Raw genomic sequence first — 23,751 nt, 5'->3', positions numbered from 1 at the left:
ACCTCTTGGCTAATGGAATAGATGGCTTCAGCATTGTCCTATGAGAAAAAGACATGCTACAGGCTGTGCCAAATTAACTTAATTTCTTTAATTTAAGGGGCACATACTTGCTGCTGGATGGAAACTAGTATGAAATTGGACATGGTTGGCTAACAGTAATGATATAATCTCTCATTTTTGCTTTATTATATCTGCTAAGTACAAATTTACCTTCAGAGTTCAGCCAAGAGGAAAAATATCAACAATATTAGCATCTGACAGAAAGTATATTTGTTCTTTTAGCAGTTCTTTTTCTTCATTAGTGGTTTTTAAGAGACTTAGTTTAACGAAAATTCATAGTTCCTTTTCTATGGCTACAGAGATTATATTTTATAATTTTCCTTTGAACATTTATAATCTTTTAATAGCTGTTTTTTTCCAGACAACGTGACAATAATTACTAGATGAAAAAAAGAGCAGTTTGATCGAGCCCGAATGCTGGCATGATCCTATTTCCATTGAAGTCAGAGAGACTTCTCCAGTAAGAAGAGAGTTGGAATTTGCTTCATTATTGTTTCTTTTCTCCTGCCACATCCTCTTTCACTCATCCAAGACAGTGAAGAGTTCTGCTTTCAATCACAGTGCTGTAAATCTGGTCTAACTGCATTGACTCAATGGGCTTATTTTTGTAGAGATCAGTATAAATGAGAGAAGGATTTATTCCAATTGGATTCATGCTTCTTGTTAGTGAGGCAATGTACTATATAATTGGCTCTATCAATAAGACTTTCCCAGTATTAACATCTTTTTCAGTCTATGTATGGAAGCAGATGGAATATATCATAGTCTCTAATAGATCTGAAAGGTACAGTATCCCAGAAAAAAAGAAGTTTTTATTTGGCTGGGGCTTTTCATCTTTTATCCTGAAATTTTAAAATAGCAACAAAGTGACATGTATTGCTATCCATTGCTCATTTTTTGTTGCTTAACTGTCCTAGATGTTGTGACTGCTGACAGAATCGTAACTGTTTGAAGGGTTGGATCCTAAAGTAAGAAGCACACAAGGGGCTGTTTATTATTTATAGCACCAACAAGGTGCTATAGATAGAAGACCTAGAAACACATAATTTGAATCTTAGACAACTCATGGTTAATGAAAGTGAAGAATATGAAGATAACAGATTGAAGAAATGCAAAATCTGACAAAATTCCCATGCTTATAGTTGCATTGAGGGTGGGATTTTAGCTTGAAAAAGTTGTAGTTGAGAAAACAAATGTTCTCTGCTATAGTTATAAGAAAACAGGAAAGGAGAGGGTCTTTTCTAGACAGAGGGGAGAGTCTTAATACGAAATCTTGGAAGGAGCCTTTATATTGTTTAACTTTATGGAAAAACAATTTTGAGAGGGTGCTGTGATAATCTGGGAGCTCTGAGGTGATCCGAGTTATTACATTTTAGAGCCAAGAATGGACTTGGCATGGATTTTTTATATGACCCTTGACATACTTATTTTTGCTGCAGTTTTTCCAAACAAGAAGGGACCATGCTTAGACTGTGCTTAGAAATCTGGAATATATTAAAACAATAAAAGAGGAGAAAAGGTAATTTTGTTCTCATAAGTTCTGATATGCAAAATAGTTAAAGGGGGCATTGTTTTATGTGCTTGGCTCCTCTTTTATATTTTGGCAGCTTTCTGTATATATATATATATATATATATATATATAAAATCTGTCTGTTTTTCACCTATATACATGTGTCCCAAGAATTCATGCAACATAAGCATGTACGTCCCACCTCATATGTTATTTGTGAGGCAAGAGCCATTACACCTTGTCATTTAGAGATTATAACACTTTCAGGAAGTTTAAATTATTCATGTTTAAAAAAGGAATACAAAATGTAATTCTGATTTGAACATGCCATTTCAAACCACCTTGGTTCTCATTAGGGTTCTGATAATCTAATGTTAGATTCATTACCATCTAAAATTATTGCAATCTGCTGCCTTTTGTTTTGATTCAAAGTCCATAATTGTGCCACATGATGTCAGTGATTACTGAGGCTGCTTTAGGAAGATACGCAAACATATGGCAAGAAAAGATGATCAAGCCAAGTTTAGATTTGCTATGTGGTTGTACATATGCGTCAGAAACTACATTTTAGTAGTGTATCTGTTTACACTTGATACTGCGTAGGTTCCAGAAAAGGAGGAATTATGCTGGAAGATTAGGAAGACAAATTAAATATACTCTTGAATCATCCAAGATTGAAAGGACGGGACTCCTAGTCACATGAAGATGAAGCTTCTGTTGTATTTAATCCTTTTTTACTCAAATTTCTTTTAAAGACAATATATGCTCTTCTCTTTGTAGAACCTGCTCCTCTTCCATGCAAAACATAATAAAACAGTCATACCTGCTAAAAATGAATAAGTGTTACTGGCTCCAAATTACATTACAGATCATATAATTTAAAACACAGAAAAATATTTACTCTTTCTAAATAGTAATCCATTTTATTAATTTTGTCTTCTCTTTGTAAATGAATAACGCAGTCTTTCCAGACCCAAGAGGAAGGATGAAGTGAATTTTATTTCTGGTCTTTGTTTTCATATACCTTATTATGAACATTTCACTAATGAGATGAGATTCTAATCCACTAATAGGACACAACATTGTGGGTAATGTTGTGTTTCTGTTGTTTTTTGTAAGGTTAAAAAGAAGTGGATATGGGAACCAAGATATGCTGGTGTGATGGTGGGTGCTGAATGTGAAGTATTTGAAAGGCCCTAATTTTCATCGCATGAAATTTTATTTCTTTTAAAAAGTTCCAGTCTTGGTGGCCAGAAGCAGTTGCTTTTGAGAATTTGGTAATTTTCTCACTTTCAATTTTTTTTTTTTTTTTTGCATTCTAGTACTTGTGACCACCTTTCTTTTAGAAGCCTGTATCCATTTGGAGGCAGATTAGACTTTTTTTTAGAGTAAACGAAAACAGAATCTCTGGCTAGAGAAGCAATAGATCTTGTGTGGTTTAGTTTCTGATCCATCAAATTAAAGGACTTTCCATGTTCTGGAGTTGGAAGTAGAAAGAAGTAGGAGAATCCTGTAAAACGTCAGAGTTCTGAAATAGATGTATATTTATTGGAGCACTTAAAATTAAGAAAGATTAAGGAAAATCAAACTGAAACTTGGCAAAGAAAGCTTTTTCTTTTGCCTTTTGCATGAAGGAAGGAAAAAGCATCAAGTTTGATGGCAGTTAACAGAGTCAATTTGTGGAAGCAGCTATAAATCACGTGCTGCTTTATTACACTGCTGCACACTTGGAATAAGTTGGGTTACTGCAGTGGGCATTATTTTGAATTTGTGCTACTGAAAATGAGAATATGATGTTTCCTGAAATCACTAGCCAAAGTTTAAGAGGAAAACCAGAAATTAGTAAGAAGAAGAAAAAAAGGAAGAGAGAAAAAATCATGTTAAAATCAAATGTCAAGAGATTACAGTAAATAAACTAGGATTACTATTCTTATTTAGTCCTTAGTCTTATTTCGTTTTAGGTTTAAGTGCTGCCATTTATTGTGAATGATACGAAAGAAGGAAAAAAGAATCAAAGCAGACTGGAGACAAGTGTGGTGACTGAACAGCGTTAGAAAAGCAAGCTCCTTTTCCAGATTAAAGATGTTTTTGCCAGATGATACAGGCAGCAGATTGTTGTTGATTACCAGTATAATGAGAGAGAAGATATTTGGAAATTTGCCTCAGATGACTTGGAGGATTCAGTAACCAAAGAGATGAAACTAGATTCTCTGAAGGCACTAGGAAACCCCTAATGCTATGGGCCAGAGTAAAAACTCTTTACTCCCACTGTTGAACAAAGACTAACAACAGTAATCCCATTGAGGAGTTCTCTATCTGGTTTTATAAGAAAGGGAAAGCAATTAGTGGCTAAATCAGAACCAGATTACAGAATACCAAAAATTAGCTGCATTGGAGCAAAGCTGAGAACCTCTCACAGCAAAGCTGCTTAAATGGGAGAGAAGTTCTGGTTTTGCTGTTTCAGAGCTCCCAGTGTGACTTTGTCATTAGCATCCCATATTGGGGTATTTGGCATTCTAGCTAGGTCATTTTGAAGTCCTGATCTCTTCCTCCTCACCTCAAGCAGCAGCTTTTTAGCCTTCCTCAAGATAGCTCTCAAAAGACAAAAAACAATAACCCCCCCCCCTAAAAACCACCTCCAAAAAACCCCCATAAAACCAAGCACCTCTCCTCACCCACAAAATACATCAGTAGCCTTAGCAACTTAGTCTGGGGTGTCTGGTATTGGTCAGTAGCAGACAGTGGGCAGGAGAGTAGGACCATGGACTAGTCTAATACAGTAAATTTAGTACTGTAATTGTAGTGTTATCACAGTGCCAGTACCAAATACATTATCAACCTCTTTTTAAAAAGAATGCATTGTATTCCAAGGTTGATGTATGAATAAGCATAGGAAAATCATTACTTCTGTGTTAGGAATTCAGACTGGCTCGTCAGAAAGTGTGTAAAGCTGATACAGCTTGCTAAAGACAGGCTGTTCCTGGAATTGCCTGTTTAACAAGAGTAATAGCACAGCAGCATCAGCATGAGAAAGTGTGGCATGTAACATTTGCTGGTCTAACTAAGAAAAATATGGTCTGATATTACCTGTGTAGATGTACAGCAGTCAAAATGAAGACAAAGAGGGGGAAATCACTTCAGTGTTGTATCACATAGCCACCTTTTTTTGAATATAACTGCTGAAGAGGAAATTGTTTCTGTTAATTGCAGCTCAGGGTATAGTACCCCATACTGACAACTTCCTTAATCTGAGAGAATTTTGACATTTCACAATTTTTTTCCTTCAAAAATGAAAACTGTAACTTGTTTTTTCAAAATTTTGAGACAAACATAGATTTTAGAATATAGTATTTTTCTTTCAATAAAATTGAAAGTGTTTGTTTCAAAAAAGCCATTCATTTTATATTTTATCACTTTATTTATACTCATGATGAATTGAAAAGTTTTGAATTTGAGTCCATATTTTGTTTTATCCTTTGGTTTAATTAATGTATACCCACGGAATGTTTTGCTTTCCTTGAATCACCATTTCCTGACACAAAAAGATATTTTGCCAGGATATTTTTGACCAGCTACTGTCACTCTTTAAATATTAAGGATACATCTATTAGTCTTATCTCAGGGGGGACTGTATTTGAGGGTGGCTGAACAGCTTGCTAAAGGTAGCATTGTTGGAACTGTGTGGATACAACAGCTTTGAATATGAAACTGTCACCAAATATGAAACATTGTGAAGTTTAAAATATATTTCTCAGATATATTGCCAGATTTCAATTCTCACTCCAGAGGAATTAATTTGCGGGTTGTTTTACTAATGAACTTCAATGTTACAGTTGCTTCTGGAAGATTTATTCTGTTACAAACTAAAATATCTGGAACAATCTTGCATCTCTAAGGTTTTTCATTTCTTGTATGATCTGATTTTAATACAAAATCAGGAATTTTAACTTGTGCAACAAGAATGTCCTGATGTAACATGTTAAATGTTTAGGCACTGTGAAACAGCGATGCTGTTGTTATTTCTTCTTGTGTGAATCCAAGACAATTCTCCTGACCTCAGTGGTTTACACACATGAAACTCTCAGATGTGACCGAGCGCTGCAGAATTTAGGCTTCTGGTGATCTAAAGTGAGCAAGACAGTTCTGGGCATATGGAAGCTGATCTCTGGAAAGCTTTCACAGAATAAGCCTTGATTTAATTTTTATGTTGACTTCAATTGTTAACTGCTTTTGTGAAATATGAGCATTAAGATGTTGTGAACCTTTGGAGTAAGCAGGGATGGTGTATTTTATATATGGTCATCAAGGTTCAAATAGTATATAATTTCATAGCATAGAAAAGAAGCTGCAGTGTAGTTCTCTACATAGTAAAGTTGGCTGTTTAGCCATTTATTTCACTAGGTCAGGATTTTTACTCTGGGGACTTAAATGTAATTGAAGTACCTTGGTAATTTGTGGTCATTTAACATATTTCAGTTGGGTTATTGTGTGTGAAATACAAAGGTATTTTAGACTGACTGAGGGGCCATCGACCAAAGCAGAAAGGAGAGAAGGAGATTTCATTCTTCCATCTTTTCACAAATCACTAATACATTAAAATGAGTTTTGGTAAACAATGCCTTATTTTCTTGCCTGTTGAGCAAAGGGTGTTATTTACTTTCACAAACATGTGTGGGAAGAAATTGGGGAAAATGGCTAGTTACACTGTTTAGCTATGACTGACAAATCACAAATGTCATCAGAGAGTTGTTTATGCCAGACTGTTCCCATTTATTATAATAAACTGATGCAACTTATACTTGTAGTATATGTTGGTAGATATAACCTGGAATCTTTTGTTTCCTCCAATAAGAGATGAATGTATTTTGATCATTTGAGAAAGGAAGGATTTTCCACTCATTTGCGACCCTCTGTCCTGGAGCATGCTGCTGTCAGAAACAGCAGCCCCATTAACTTCATACCACTTCAGATTAGGCCTTTTCATTGCTACAGCTCAGGACCATCCTTCGTGGAGAGCCATGCATTTTTAAAGCAGTTGGAAAACTTCTTTAAACAAAAGGTAACACACTGTCTTGTGAAAGAATTTGTGTCTTAACACAGAAATAGGCAGTCATCAGTCTGCTTTTCTGTGCCATTTCCTCTTACCTGAAGCTGGGTAATCATCTTCATTTTCTCTCATTTCCTCGGTGAATACAAGAATAGTTTCTCCTTTTCTTTTAAAGAAATCAACTGATCTGTGAATAATCCCATTGATTTAAATCAAAAGACTGTTGCAGTGTGATTAAGAACTGCTAAATTTTACTGTCCCTTTTTTGGGGGGTGATTATTGTTCTGATGGAATACTGTGCAAGAATAGATTATTTGGGAGAATTGGCTTATTTTTACTTGTTTTAACATTATAAATAAATCATATGATCATGCATGAGAAGCTGAGGTCCTATATTCTGTATTCCTAGCACATCAACCAGTGTAATTTTGAGGGTTAGAACTTTATTTCATAGAATTGTCACCTTGATTGTGCAATAACATTTAATATTCCTTCAAGTGCTCTATATACTCTTAATACTTTTATAAGTGATTATGAAAAATAATAAAATAATTAGAATTAAACATTCTGGAGGACACCATGTCTAGCCAAATATTGCAAAAAATCTACATATTACAGTGCACTGCAGCACTCTAGCAATATCTGGTATCAGTGCAAAATAATTTAAGACAAAACTGTGTATTACTAGGCCCAACATTGGCCTCATTGCTTGTTGAATCCAAGTAGATCATGACTTGTGCTGAAGGAAGTGGGTATTTAAGTGTGTCTGTGCATGTAAGTGAAATAAGCCTATACCATGTAAGTTTACATGAGTCAAAGACAGGCCATGTAAAGCAAAACCCAAATAAATAATGAAAATGCACTGCAACTAATGAAAACACATGTGCCAGAGGAAGTAGGTACTACAGATGCTTAATAAAACTTAGCCTTATGGTGAATCATCACCACAGAAAGCTGCAGATTTCCAGATGAAAACTGGATAAACTGAGGTAAACTAATTTCCATGAAGAGAGTCTGTTTTCTTTTAGGCTCTTCTCATGGGTTTTTTTCATGAGAGATTCTAGGCAGGGTCCTTTTTCTTTCAGGTTCTATTGAGGGAAGAACATCAAGGAGCCCCCCTGCTCCTATGACCAAGGGTCAGGCAGGGTCCTTAACAAACCCAGCAGGGACTGAGGAGGGGACAGTCCCTGGGGAAAGCTTGCTGATGACACCGAAAACACACACTGTTAAATTACAGCTAAGGACAGTGTTAGGGGTCTGTATTTCTACAATAACACCCTTGGATGTTGTGGTGCATTGACCTGGGCTGGACACCAGGTTCCCACCAAAGCTGCTCTATCACTCCCCTCCTCATCTGGACAGGGGAGAGAAAATACAGTGAAAGACTCGTGGATCGAGATAAGGACAGGGAGATCACTCAGCAATTACCATCACGGGCAAAACAGACTCCACTTGGGGAAATTAGTTTAATTTATTACCAGTCAGTTCAGAGCAGGACAATGAGAAATAAAACCAAATCTTAAAAACACCTTCCCCCCACCCTTCCCTTCTTCCCAGGCTTAACTCCATTCCCAATTTTCTCTACCTCCTCCCCCTGAGCGACACAGGGGGACGGGGAATGGGGGTTGCAGTCAGTTCATCACACATTGTCTCTGCCACTCCTTCCTCCTCAGGGGCAGGACTCCTCACACTCTTCCCCTGCTCCAGTCTGTCTGTCTCCCCCACGGGAGACAGTCCTTCACAAACTTCTTCAACATGAGTCCTTCCCATGGGCTACAATTCTTCACAAACTGCTCCAGCGTGGGTCCCTTCCACGGGCTGCAGTCCCTTCAGGTACAGACTGCTCCAGCGTGGGTCCCCCGTGGGGTCACAAGTCCTGCCAGCAAACCTGCTCCAGTGTGGGCTCCTCTCTCCATGGGGCCACAGGTCCTGCCAGGAGCCTGCTCCAGCACGGGCTTCCCACGGGGTCACAGCCTCCTTCAGGCATCAACCTGCTCCAGCATGGGGTCCTCCACGGGCTGCAGGTGGATATCTGCTCCACCATGGACCTCCATGGGCTGCAGGGGGACAGCCTGCCTCACCATGGTCTTCACCACGGGCTGCAGGGGAATCTCTGCTCCGGCACCTGGAGCACCTCCTCCCCCTCCTTTTTCACTGACCTGGGTGTCTGCAGGGCTGTTTCTTTCACATATTCTCAGTCCTCTCTTTGGCTTCAGTTGCTGTTCCACAGGCTTTTTCCCCTTCTTAAATACGTTATCCCAGAGGCACTACCACCATTGCTGATGGGCTCAGCCTTGGCCAGTGACGCGTCCATCTGGGAGCCAGCTGGCATTGGCTCTATCGGACATAGGGGAAGCTTCCAGCAGCTTCTCACAGAAGCCACCCCTGTAGCCCCCACTGCTACCAAAACCTTGCCACACAAACCCAATACAGATGTGGTGTTGGTTTCAAACAATGTGATGAGCGGGAGGCTCATCAGCCCCTTCCATTTGCAGTAACAGCACTGCATCTAGCCTGAGTATGTCTGGAAAACTTTTGTCAAAGCCCTTTCCTGGCTACTGCATGCCATGTAAGTATCTACTGCCTTTGCAAATATAGCACACAGCTTCATATTTCTATCAGATGGCACAGTGGACTGTTGGGTTTAATCGCCTTTGTTGAGATGTGATACAAATTGACGCTGCTGAATGTGGAGCAGCAATATAATCATCAGTACCCTGCTCTCAGCAGTGGCAGGATCACTTTAGCTCCTGAAGGAATTCCTTTTCGATTTTTCACACACTTAGACTCAGCAGCATCTTCTTATAATGTTTTTGGTTTGGTGTTTGTTTTTGGTGGTGGTGGTGGTGGTTTTGTATATTTACAACACAGTACTCCAGGAACTGTTTAAAAACTTCCCAGTCAATAGTATGGGGGACTCAGCAGTCATGAATGTGAAGGAAAGTTCTTCTGACTCTTCCAAAGGGAACAGATACACAAAGCGTGAAATTTTGAAAGGCATCTAGATCTTATTCTTAAAACTTACTTTTGAAATCAGGATTTTAGGCTTAAAGGCTTTAATACTCAAAGAATCATAGGAGTCAAAATGCTGAAGACTGGATAGCTGATCACATGCTCTGCCCTTTAGGGAATTCACAGCTCCAAATTAGCTGCAGGTCAGTATTTGCATAAATTGGATGAAGTTGGTCCTGTCGATGTGCGTACAGACAGCTTTTCATTAGCTCCACTCAGTCTCTCGGCCTGTCCTGGGTAAGCTGGCCCTTATCCAAAAGCAAGGTAGTTGTGTTAGCATCATGCTGTGCCTGAGCAAATATTTTCTGCTTCTCAGCAGGGTGCTTCAGCCAAGGCAGAGCACTGTGCTGGGGGGGTCCTGTGATTTCTGGGGCTGGGCTGGCTCCTGGTCTGCCTACCCACCAGGAAGTACTGAGCAGTTGTGCAAACCTCCCCTGAGGTATCCAATGACAGAAATCTGCAAGTTGAGTGAGGCACTTCCTAAGGCAGTTCTCAACATTTTTAGACTGATCACTTCCCTTGTCCTTTGCTGTAACAGCTGGGCCTCCCATTTGCATCCACACTCACACTTGCCCCATCCCACCAACCTCCCTCCGGTCTGGTCTTTGGTGGCCCCAAGGCAACAACGCTGAGCAGCTAAAGCCTTGGGGACAACTTTGTATTTCTCTCCTGTTGTCGGCCTGGGTCATTGAAACAACTTGCTTTAACCCCATTCTTCAATTTGTGCTAGGATAATCAGGGCAACAGAGACCATGTTTTGGTTTTAAAATACCACCTTCCACCTAATTATTTTAATTTCCTTTGTTATCATTTCAAGGAAAAATGAATTAATCGCAGTGAACAAAAATGGAAGCTAAACATATTTTAACGCATAGAGAAGTGTGAATATTCAGTGTATCTATCTGGCTGTTCCCTCTCACACTCTATATATGTTCTATTTATAATTAAGTTAAAGGCATTTTAATGTTTTGTTCGCTTTTCATTTCTTGACGGGTTGTAAAATAAATACATTGTAGAATTTCTTAAAAATGACACCCTTAACCTGGAACTACTAAACCAGGCCAATGCATTCTTCCCAAATTCAGGTCTTTAACATGGCCTGTAAGAGACTCTACATAAAGATTGTCTTTTACTGGTACGTGTCAAATATGGTAGCTAATAGAAAGTTACGGATGAAAGGTCTCCTAATGCTGTAATGTATTGTCTTGAACACACTGAAAGAAATTAAACCTTTTAAAGAAAAATACAGAAAATTTAATTTTAAAGGCCTGGTACAGTTCCCCCTAAAACCAGCCGGGTATTTTTACAATGACTTTGGTGAGAGGTAGAATGGTTCTTTCTAATTATATCTAACTTAAGAATGATTGGACTGGGAAAAGAAGAAATTTCTTTTCCTGGTGTTCTGAAAATTTATACTGCACAAAGAGATCAGAATTGATTAATCTCATTATCAAATTCTAATGATAGAGTCTTTTATCAAAGATGCAAAAGTACTTGATATATGGGATAACAAAGGGAAAAACAAAGTAAAAATACCAACAGAAGACTGCACATCTAATCAGTTTCCTTGGTGTGGTGCTGGCAGGAATTTGGAGCTGATTTATATACTTAAGATGAAATAGTGAAAGAGTTGGAGCCTTTAAGAAGAATGTCTGCAAGCTAGTTAGTGCATGGGCTAAGAGATCTTTTAATCACAGGAATTTTAAGATACCTAGGTTGGTGATGAAATGTCACATCTCCTAATGGTTGCTATATGTGTGTTCCACACAGATCAAAGGGGAAAGCTGCTTCTGCTGCTCTTTGCCTGCTTTTCTCATGAATAAACGTATATTCTCATTTAACCATTTCATTGCATTTTGGCAAATACCATTTCCACAAAGAAACAGACTAACCTGGATCTGAGAAAAAGAAATATTTATCAAGAAATATCACAGAATGCGTAAGAGTACTTTCTGCTAGCAGGTCATCTCAGGCAGCTGAGGTGGATCATGTTCAAACAAGAAGCTTTTGCTAGGAGCTGAATACTGCTAGTGGAAGGATTGGGTGCAACACTGATTTGTGCACCTGCACAAATCTTGTGGTGACAACAGTAGGAACTAGTTAAAAAAGTAACAACACTGTGGAAAATGGGAGCCTTTCCACTGCCTTCAGTGTACTGGCACATTCATCTGTAATCTTGCTTGGTTGACATTGATAGAAATAAAAAAAAAATTGGTCTTTAACAAACTGACAAGTAATATTTGTCAATTATAAAGGTTTTTACAGGCATGGGATAGAGATTTGATCATGTAAATATAGAGAGCATTTATGTTTAACCAGATAGATAGTCTTGGTGATCTTAGCTGTGTCATTATCCTGAGTGTTAAGTCGAGAATATTGCAGTATAAGCTTAGTAGAAAAGCAAAGGTCTGATTTGGTGTGTTTGCACAACATACAGAAAAAAAGGGCCCAGTTCAGAGTAGGGTCTCCAGGGGAGTTTCAGCCCCTGGTATTTTTTTTAGCTCTGGCATGACTTCACACTGCTATATGGCAGCTGTACCAAAAAAAAAAAAGAGGTCTAGATGTATGGAACAGGATGAACTTTCAGCTGTAAGAAAGACTAAGCCCATCTTTAGTGTCTTTCAGTCAGCTACTACTGTTGCATAACTCAACTGTTCTAAAATAATTCAAAACAAATCAAAAGTGATGTAAACAAAAGGTAAAAATAAAATGAAGTGTTTGTTTTAAAACAACAAAATGTCCTAACTTAAAGGTTATCTTAAATTATTCTTATTAATTTACATTAGACATATTATAAAAAGATTTCCCTGCAGATGCTTTGACTTTTTGTGAAATTGGGTCTAGTGGAATGTGCTGAGCATTATCTTGCTCTGGGTGCTGGTCATTATGACGTTTCTAAAAAAGAAAAAGTGATACAAGGTTTCAAAGAAGCATTCGAGCAGACAAAGGTACTTAATGATGGTACATTATCTTTTATTCAGAAGTGGAATTTTCTGCTTGTAATTCAGCATGTTCAGAGCTGTCTGTGTAAAGGCTAACATGTAAGGACCAGCGTGGGAACCATTAAAGCCAGTGGCAAACCAGAGACTTGCCATTATGTGTGTTGAGCTTACCCCCACGAACACCCACCTAGCTGGGTGCCAGGCTGCAGTACAGACCCTCGGATCTGCTTTTGGGGCAGGAGCTGTGGGCTCTTCACATTCTCTCCAGGAATCTAGAACTGAAACCACAGTTTCATTTTTTTCACAGATTCTTTCTTCCCTCTGTCCCCACCCCACCAAAAGCAAAATATGTTGTTTTGAGGCTCATAACTTTGCTACAGGATTTACAAGATTTTCTTTTGACTAAGTACATTGTAAAAGGCGTGCACAGAAGAAACCTTTGGAAGTCAAGGAATAACTATTATAAATGATATTATAAATGATAATGCGTATGAATGTTCTTAAAATATAAGCAGGTGCAGAAAAAGACGTCAAAACTATTGTATTAGAGACTATACCTATTAATTGGGCATAATTATTTCAGGTAACTTAATTGTAACAAGCATGATTTTTACCTCTGTGAAGTTGGCAAACTGAATGTGCATTTGTGGCACCGTCCACCCTCACTGCCTTGTCAGACTAATGGAGATTTGTTTGAACTGAAGAACCAACTTTTCAGAAAGCTTTAATGACTTTCTCAAATGTTACATTCTTGTTTTCTCATTCTCCATCTGTTTTTTAAAATGGAAAGAAAAATGCAACAAAAATAATCCATTTCTTTTTCCCAGGAAAGACTTAAAATAAGAAGTAGTGTTTTAACATATATGCACTGAAAATGTAGTGTAGTTCTCTTCCATTTGTCTTTCATAAACACAGAGAGAATATTAAATATGGGAAGTTTCCCTTACACTTTGATTATTTGTTGTAATCAAACTGTGTGGGATCGTAAGTACAAAAAAACGCATTTTTCTTTGTTTCAAATGCAAAATTAATGCAAGTGTGTGGCTTGGGGACCTCCTGTTTGGAGCATGTTTATTGCTACCACCATTCTCACATTTCTGTCAAGCAGCAAGGCTTCTGGTTTTCAGGAGTTTTTTAAAACAGGCTCTTGGCTGACTCAAAGTTATGTGAAAAAATGGTGAAATATCCCATAAGCTGGAACATTCTCAGAATCTGCAGCTTCTCAGAGCAGTTAATCCTCCTGTCCATTTCAAACTTTATGTCAAGAATATGAATCTCACTAAGAAGTTGCATGAGGCTCCTACAGTCTGTAACTTCAGGTGCTGTGTACTGGTAGAGAGCAGAAATCCTAGAGTTTCTAAACCCCACCATCCATGAAGAGCCAGGCCAGCTCCACCCGATTGCCAGAAGCAATCTAATTAGAGCATTGGAGACAAAGATCTTAGGCTAAACAAATGGGCATTTCCCCGAAAATTGTTTTCACTGCTCTGCTCCTGACAAATACAAACTTTTTTTTAACCCTGATGCTGTAAATTTGTAACTCTGTGTTGTTGGAGTAAGGTGACAGCTGTATATCTGTATAGGGTATCCTGGCTTTTAATAAAGCAGAAGAGAGATGTATTATCAATACCTAAAAATCTACAGCACTAACCAAAGTACGTGCGACCTGAAAGCAGTCTTAAGGGATTAAATAGATTTTGCAGTGAAAGGAAGAACATAGAATCACAGAATATCTTGAGTTGAAAGGGACCCATAAGGATCATATCGAGTCCAACTCCCTGCTTCTCACAGGACTACCTAAACTAAACCATATGACTAAGAGCATCGTCCAGATGCTCCTTGAACTCTGACAGGCATTTTAGGTAAAATCTTTTCTGGGATGCTGTCAGGGTACAGCTGGGGCCAGGGCTCCCCGGGTGCCGGGAGCCATGGGGGTCCCCAGGGTGGACAGGCAGGGCCTGGCAGCCAGCGCACATCCCAGCTGCCCAAGCCAGGAGCGGGACAGCCTGGGGGCAGCCCCAGCACCAGGCATTGGCACCTCCCTGAGGATGTGGATGGGGAAAGGCCAAGAATTGAGCCCACGGGGGGGCCTATGGCCGGGCAGGGCAGGGCTGCGAGAGCTGGAGATCCGTCCTACTGCAGCATCACTGAGGCAGGGACTGACAGCCCCAGGCGGCTGACATGGGGTCCTGGGCTGTGGGCAGGGTGGGGGAAGCCCCGGGGGACTGGGCAGGGACAGTCAGGCCAATCGTGCCTTCAGGACCCTGACAGATCGTTTTTAAGTATATGAAAGTATTTATTCATGAAAAAAATCCAATCTCATCTCAGTGTGTTGACTTTAAAAGGGATTTTGAAATGATCTTGGAAACACTGGTGAGTTTCTTCCTCTTGTTTTAGCAACTGCCTTTTGTTCCTCCGTGCCATGCAGCCTGGCACCAGCACCTTGTCAGGCTGCTCTCCCCGTTTGCCATGTTGCGTTCACCTACTCCTCTGCTTGGGAGCATCCGTGAGGGAAACTGACTCAGGCACACATAGGGTTGAGTTACGGCTCTTTGCTACATTGTGAAGAAAGGGGTTCCTTTGAAGGAATCATTTTCCCATGTTTTTTGTGCCTCGGGGCTAGATTTATCTTGGACTTATCCAAGGAGCAGTATGGAGTACCATCTTAAAAGCAATTTCTATGTCTTGAAGCAAGAAAGGAGAAATTTTAAATCATCACGATCTTTTCAGGTGTAATCCACAATTTCCTTTTGTTTATCTAGTTGCTTTGACAGACTAATGTGCTAAGGATAGAGCCATCTCCTTTACCTCTTCCCCTTTCACATTTACCTACAGATGACTCCATGCTTTGTTTTGCCATGCATACCTATGCTTCATGTGGAGAAGGTCCTATCTAACCCTAATTGTTTGCTTTTAATCTGCCACACTCTTTTGATATCAAGAAATCCCTTTGGAGGTCCAAGTTTACAACTGAAAGGTTTTAATGGTTCTCTCATTATCACTCTCTCTCTTTTCTGTTACAGAACATGAATGTATTCCCACTAAAGTTCTGGATTTCCTAAGGGTGGGTTCCCTGCAATATTCATGCTGCCATTCTGTGTTTACAAGGTGTCTACAATGTACAGAAAATGTTAAATTTGGTCACTTTGGTCTGGAGACTGTTGCACATTATGTAACACCCCAGGGGTTTCTATAAATAACCAGAAATTTCTAACAGTCACTTTGCTGCTGTGTGGAATAATGTTCTTTTGACAATGCATTGAGCTGGAAATCCAAACCTGTAAGCAAATGCTGAGAGTTATACATTTGTAAGAACCCAAGAACATCCTGAGTTGTGCTGAGCAAATGCTGACTAGTTTATTCAATTGCATTAGGCATCGATTGAAAAAATATTTTTTCGTTTTTGTGGAGATGATATATATTTCTCTTAGCTTTTTCAATAAAACATAGGTGTAATGGAAGCTGGTGTTTTGTTATGATTTTTATATTGAATTTAGATACTTTTTTATTTGTCTACAGATAAGATAGTGAATCAGGGCTTCATTTGAATATGAATTTTTCTTATTTGCATGAATCTTTCTCCACAGTTAGTTCTGCTGGCTGTGGCTCTGACTTATCCCACTCCACAAGCAGAGCTGGCATATTGGAGAGGTTGTAATGGCTGTTCCTTTTTCTCCGTTTAAGGTCAGAGTTGTGTTCTGCCTGTGTTGGTGGTCAGCCAACCACAGAGCAGGGTTAACTTTACAGGCATACCAAGTTTTTGTTTAACTAGTCGAATTGAGATTTGGAGCATTTAAAATACAGATCTGTTAGACCAGTAGAGGACTTTTACACTTGTATTTCCCCTAATGTAGTTATATAATGGCATTTAGGTGTCTTTAAATACACAGGAATATCTTTACTGCTGTGAAGTAAGTTTATTCTGATAGGGTGAAGACTCATCTGACCAGCGTAGGCATCTATGTCCAAGCCTTGTGCTCCCTTTACAACAGAGAAATGCAGGTATTTCTACACATCAGACATGATTCATTCGACCCTGGCTTAGACATCTCACACAGATTACATGAATTTTATTCCAGAAGCACCTGTTTCTGTTGTAGCCTGTAAAAAGAGGAGTAACTAGTTTAGTTGTAAACTGAGTGAAGCAAAGAATTCCACGCTATCCACACTTGCACTACATTAATTGTCCCAGAAATAAGTTGTGTAGTTTCTGTTTGAAGACAAAGTGATACCCTCCTACCTCTCTCCTTCCTGTTTCCACCTAGATTTCTGTAAAGTCACTGGTTCATTCTTCTGCTTCCCAGCAAGACTGATCACCTTTGGCAGGTCTCACAAATCTCCAGTAATGGAGAATCCAGCTCCTCACCTCTTGATGTTTCCATTGTCACTGTCCTTATGAATAAAAGAATATCCCACGTGAAACTCATTTTTTTTCCAATTTGTGCCTTTTAGTTCTTTTTATTTCACAGTCACAGAAGTTTGAGGTTGGAAGGGTCCTCTACAGATCATCTGGTTCAACCCCGTGCTCAAGCAGGGCCACTTAGAGCCAGTTGTCCAGGACTGCATCCAGATGGCTTTTGAGTATCTGCAAGGATGGACACTCCACAGCCTCCTTCAGCAACCTGTGCCAGTGCTTGGTCACCCTCTGTAAAAAAAAAGTGTTTCCTGATGTTCAGAGGGAACCTCCTGTGTGTCAGTTTGTGCCCATTGCCTCTGATCCTGGGCATCACTGAAAAGAGCCTCACTCCGTCATCTTTGCACACCCCCTTCAGGTATTTATGTGCATGGATAAGATCCTCCTGAGCCTTCTCTCCTCCAGGCTAAACAGTCCCAACTCTCAGCTTTTCCTCATAGGAGAGATGCCCCAGTCCCTTAATTACCTTTGTAGCCCTTTGCTAGACTCTCTCCAGCATGTCCATGTCTCTCTTGTACTGGGGAGCCCAGCAATGAACACAGCACTCCATGTGTGGCCTCACCAGTGCTGAGCAGAGGGAAAAGATCACCTCCCTCAACCTGCTGCAGCACTCCTCCTAATGGAGCCCAGAGTACTGTTAGCCTTTGACACAAAGGCCCATTGCTGGCTTATGTTCAACTTGGTGTCCACCACAACTGCCAGGTCCTTTTCTGCAAAGCTTTTCCCACTGGGTTTGTAGAACAGTCTGACCTCTTTGCATCAGCTCTTAGTGTATTTGAAGAGTTTCATATCCCCACCCTGAGATTTTTCTTCTTTGGGGTAAACCATCAATTTTTTTCAGATTTTTTTTGTAGGTCATATTTTCTAGACCTTTCATCACATTCGTCGCTCTTCACCAGCCTCTCCAATTGATCCACCTCTTTGTTATAGCAAACAGGAACAGATTTGCCCATCTGGGGCCTGAATACTAGTGATCAGAGCATAAGGATTACTTCCTGTGTTTTGCAAGCTATATTCTTGTTTACATAGTCCTGTATAGTGTTTTCTTTCTTAATGACAGCATGTCTTGTTGGCTTACATTCATCTGTTCCACTATGTAGACTCTGGGCCATCTTCTTAGGAACTGTTAGCCTGCCTGTATTTTTTGCATCTGATTATTTCTGCCTGAGCATATTCATTGCCCTTGTTTTGAATTCTGTTTTTAGCCCATTTCTCCAATTTAAGAGATTTTTTTAATTCCAGTATTGTCCTTCACACCTGCAGCCCTTTTTCTAGATGTGTCACCTGGAAACATGACAAGCAGAGTCATTACATTTCTTTCTTGAAGTGTCCTGTTCTCTTGCCCAGTGCTAACAAAATGCCCTAAGTCCCTGACTGCTCAAATACTTGGGAATATCTTGCTGAGACACTGCCATATATCCTACAGGACAGTCAGAGAAGTGAATCCAGCTGTTTTAAAATTTAGGCTAGCAGCTGGCTGGAGACTATGTCTGCAAAAGCTTCCGAAAATGCTCTAAAACCCCTCAACCTTGTTGAAGCAGAGGCTCAGCTCACTTGGGCAGAAGAACAGGTTATTATTAGTTAGGCATTTTACAGGATTGTCTGTGTCTTCTATTGCTTCTCACACATAAGTCTCAAAGTGTGTTACAGGGTGGTCAATATCATTGCTCCTGCTGTGCTGAAATGCCAAATAAGCACTCAGAGTTGATAATTTGCCTGCAGTTACCCAGAAGCAGAGCAGAGGACTCCAGAGTGGCTGTTTAGTACATTGTTCACTCAATCAGTGTTTCCTGAGAAGAATCCACCAGGGGAAGGTTGGCACAATATATTCACAAGGACAGAGATCACATCAAAGAGTTTAGCACCTCAAATTGACAAAGGCGAAGCAGGAGCACAGAGGGATGCATTAATTTTCTTCTAGTCTCACAGCAGGTTAATGGAAGAAACATGGCTCCAAGCCAGGTGCCTGGCCTTGCTGACAAGCAGCCCAACCCCAGGCCAGGCTGGCTCAGCAAGGGTCTGTGGTCACACTTTCTCCTCCTGAGCTGACACCCTGTTTTCACCTGGCAGTGGAAGAGAGAAGTGATAATATGAGATACTTTTATTTTGCACACCAGTGAAGTTCTAGGCACAGAACTCTCTGGCAAAGGGGAACAAAATAAGAAGAGAATTTAGAAATGCTGTACCATGTATTTCACATTTGACAATTTGTACTTCAGAGTTAAAACAATTTCATATGTGCCCTTTGAAAGCGTGAGGCTGCATGCATGAAGAAAGTACCTATTTCCCTTATGTTTTGAGCAGGGAGCCATATGTTTTAAAAATTAAAAAGAACAATTAGTCTTGGAGCACTAAATCTGCCCATCTAGGTAGCTGACTAGGTTTCTCACAGAGATGGCTGTCCCAGAAAGAAGCTGAGGAAATCGGGCTTAGAAATGTAGATATTAGTAGGTGTGCGGGAACATAAATTAGGAAAATCGACAACTTAAATTACTTTCATTTACTTTCATTTGCTGAGTTCCCAGGCTGACATCAGAAGTTACATCTGTCGGGTTGCTAGCAGGGTGGGGTATGGAGGCAGAGGGGCATGGGGCCAGGATAGGCTCGGTTCCCATGTTGACAGTAGGATCTGCAATGACAGTGTATTATCTGATGTAAGAAATCCTTAATAGAAATAGGAGCTTCCCAACATCTCCCCCAAACATGGAAAGTACCATGTAGGGGTAGCTGTCAGCTCAGCAGCAGCATCTTCCAGGACTCAGGGTGCTTAAATCACATCATTATTACAGACACCTCTGGATTTTCTGATTGAGGTTTTCCTGTTTTACTTGGAAGGATAATGGATGGAAGGAGGATTAAATGATAAAGTGAATCACGTGAGAGTGAGGGAATGCCTACACAATGAAAGAAAGGGTGACTGGAGGAGACTGGAGATTGTGTGGAATAGAAAAATACAGATTTAAGGCATTATGGTGCCTAACACTGTGCTAAGATGCACAAAGTTTTTGTATTGTGCCTGTTTTGACTACGAGATCCTTGGGGTAAGGACTGTGGGTTTTTTAGATCACCTAGCACAGTATTGCCCTGGTCTTTGTGCATTCCTGGAATGAAAACATTGACAATGTTTTTCATGGCAGAGGCCATGGCAGGCTGTATTTACAAAGACATCCAGTTTATCCAATTGAATTATTTTCTGCTCAAACAAAATATGTTCATCTTATCTTTCTGTTTGTTTGGGTTTGTTTTTTAAATGCTATATTCAGGTGAGAAATGTCCTGCTGCAGTATTTGACAGTTACTTTTGTGTGACCTGAGTAAGTTAAAAATCAGACTGTATGTAGCCCCAAATGTCAAATATATCATTACAGTTGGTTTTCAGTATCCATTTCAGTCTGGTAGTTTTGTGCTTGACTGCCATCATGGAGCAAGAGGTAACAAGCCAGGGCCTCATGGAGCCAGAGGTAACAGCCACTGGACAGCACTCAAAACATCTAGCCATTTAAGAGGCAAATGCAAAATCTATAAACCAGTGTGACAAACCACCTGCTGCTCCTTTCCTACTGTTCCTTCTTCTATTCTGCAAATACGAATTACATGAATCTATATCACCAAGAAATCTTCAGACTCTAACAGAATGTCAGCCTTCAACTCTGCTGCATGTATGAGAAGGCAAATAGGAAATAGGAGCACTGGTACACTTTTTCCATGCCATTCATTATTTGATGGAGTTCTTTCTCATATCTGTTCTTATTTGATTCTTCTATAACATGGCCACATTTGACTTAGTAGCTGTTTTGCTGAAAAAGAATGGAAGCAACTTCACCATTTCACTAACCGGCATTCAGATAGTTGTCATTTCCCTTTAAGTTTTTGCTTTTTATAATTTATAGCTAAGTAACAGAGAAGGACCTGCCCTGGAATTTGCTTTTAAGGCCAGATACCTTCCAGGAGCAAGATTTAGAAGCATTATTTACACACCATTCTGAGAAATACATGTTATTGTGGTTGCTTTCTTATTTAATTGGGTTGAAATAGAATCCAACATCTGATTTGAGAGTACTTTTGTGTCAGTACAGGCTATTTTCTAACTCACCTTGGTGAGTAGGCTGTGTGAGTCTCATTACTTGAATAGGTGAGTGTAAGAGGCTTCTGTATAAAAGGCTACAGTTTATTATTTTAGCTGAGGGAGGAAAGATGGGGAAAGTAGAATGGGGATCCACACCTATCAGCTAATTTTTCCTTTTCTAAATTCTATTTTTATTTTGCAGGTCATGGAAATCAAAGGACAAATGATTCATGTGCCAGAATCAAATTCAGTTTTGTTTCTGGGTTCCCCCTGTGTGGACAAACTGGATGAACTGATGGGGCGAGGCCTCCATCTTTCGGACATACCTATCCATGATGCTACTCGCGATGTCATATTGGTTGGGGAGCAGGCAAAGGCCCAGGATGGCTTGAAAAAACGAATGGATAAGCTGAAGGCAACGCTAGAATGCACACACCAAGCCCTGGAAGAGGAGAAAAAGAAAACCGTAGATCTCCTTATTTCTATTTTCCCTGAAGAAGTGGCTCAGCAGTTGTGGCAGGGGCAGCAGGTTCAGGCCAGGAAGTTTGATGATGTCACCATGCTTTTCTCGGACATTGTTGGCTTCACTGCTATCTGTGCGCAGTGCACGCCCATGCAGGTTATCAGCATGCTGAACGAACTCTACACGCGGTTTGACCATCAGTGTGGATTCCTGGACATCTACAAGGTAACAGCCTAAGTCCTAAGTTAGCAAAATCTAATTGAAACTAAGATAGAAAAAAATCCCAGTAACCATCTTACTAAATTACAGACCTTCCCTATAAAAAAGGAAAGGCAATATTTTTGTTCTGTGTGAAAAAAATAAATCTGAAATATGCCCATTGAAAATCAAATACTTTGATGCTGAGCTGTCATCATGGTTCCCCCATGGGAATATATGCCTCATATTCCCATTTTCCTATAGGAATGTACACCTCTTGTATTATAGCTTGGTTTCCTTTAGGTGACACATCAGCCACAGTGTCCTAGGGATGATGAAGTGCACAGTGATGATCCTAAGCCAAGCTGCAGCACCTGAAAGGCACTCAAATACTTTCTGTTTCAGCTGAAAGTTGAATGGTTTAGGGTTTAGGCACTTACCTTTCCCATGAAAGAATTTAAATTTTCCATAAAGAGCAGAGCATTCACTAAAAAAAATGTTGTGAGAGATTTAAACTTCCACTGAAAAATGGGAACAGGACAGCAGATGTCCATTCATAGTAAATGGAATGAGTGGACATGGCACTGGGCTGCCATGCTCCTTTACTGTTCTGCGGAAAAGGAGATGTCGCATGTGTTGGTCCTGTTACAGACCATCACCTTCACTTCTTTTCAGTGGATTTGATGTCCAGTATGTATATTCTTATAACTGAATGCACCTAAGAAAAAACATGTAGTTGTAAAATTATATATTGATTTCATTTTCTGTCTGAGGCTTGCAAACTGAATCACCAGTTTTCAAACTGTTTCAAATAGTATTTGTTGATAGGCTATAGAGAAAAGGTCTTCACAAGAGTGCTGTCTGTTTCATTTTTAGCCTGTAATACACTGTAAAAGGCATCCCAAAATATTAATTATCCACCTAAATAATAATTGTGGCTGAAAAGTTACAATACATACCACAGATAGAACTGAACATGGTATAGATATAGGTTGGTAGGACAGTATACCAAGGTAAAAGATCACACTGTAAATAAGTTTTGTGCTCCTGAGCTAGGCGTTTGTATTACTAATGCTCAGAAGCCAAAGGCCATGCTGGGAGAGGACTGCAATGGAAGGTACCAACCCTCATTTGAAAATTGTTACAATCTGAAAATTGTTCTGATATAGTCAGAAAAGATCGGAAGTTTGATCTTTGTTTGTATTAATCTGATGTTGCTGCGCTGGATCTCAAGCCAGCTCTGAGAACAGGACTTGAGGAACTTCTGACCTACAGTCAAGAGTGATATCTAGTGACCTTGTTTTACATGCTGTATCTGGTACATGGGTGTAGTTAGTGTTTTCCCAGATGATTAATTTTAGTTAGCTGTTTTGAGGCATTCAGGACATTCTTTGTTGAAAACTATGGTTGCATGGGAATAGGAAATAAAGTATGTAAAACTCTATGACCTGTTTGGAAGGAAGGTTGGTTGAGTCCTGTGAGAACACTAAGAAGAAATATTTATACATAGGTCATTAATATTATATCATTTAGACCACAGCTTTCTGCCTTTCACCTCGCTTTTTGCCACTTTAGATAGAAAGATGTTGCTGTATGAAAATACTCTCCTGACCAGTGAAATAAGATGACAGCTGCTGAGATAGGCAAGATAAGATTTATGCATTCAGAAAAGGAATAAACACTCCAAAAAGTTAAGACCCCTATGTAGTTCTATGAAGAGGGAAAAAACAAACCTATTTTTCCATGGAAGGATGTCTTACACCTCTAACACCCTCTCTCCACTGTTACTGCCTTAATATAGCCAGTTCTTTCTCAGATCCTTTCATCCTGGGTTTTTCTCCATCTCTCTAGTCCCCCATGTCCCCTGAGACTCCCTACACGTCCCCTGCTTCCTTCCACAGCCCACCTGTGAGCAAGGCAGTGTGGATGTAGCTATTTTGGAGCTGTATGGACCTTTTTCTTCTCCCCCCAGATCATTTTTTCATTTGTTTTTTAAAAAGAAGTCTAAAAAAGTTACTGTGAGGTTAAGTGAAAATGA

General features: G+C 39.8%; 1 protein-coding gene across 1 annotated transcript in view; it reads left to right on the top strand.

Annotated features, from left to right (window-relative positions):
• GUCY1A2 (guanylate cyclase 1 soluble subunit alpha 2) overlaps positions 1 to 23,751 on the top strand; it is a 165,329-nt gene that overhangs the window by 72,754 nt on the left and 68,824 nt on the right. The window contains exon 5 of the mRNA XM_052812664.1: positions 21,255 to 21,740. Within this exon, the coding sequence (XP_052668624.1) occupies positions 21,255 to 21,740 (486 nt within the window). The remainder of the gene's footprint in view (positions 1 to 21,254; positions 21,741 to 23,751) is intronic.

This window comes from Harpia harpyja, chromosome 17, assembly GCF_026419915.1.
Source record: "Harpia harpyja isolate bHarHar1 chromosome 17, bHarHar1 primary haplotype, whole genome shotgun sequence".
NCBI lineage: Eukaryota > Metazoa > Chordata > Aves > Accipitriformes > Accipitridae > Harpia > Harpia harpyja.
The sequence above is the reverse complement of the archived record's forward strand: the minus strand, read 5'-3'. Positions and strand labels throughout refer to the sequence as shown.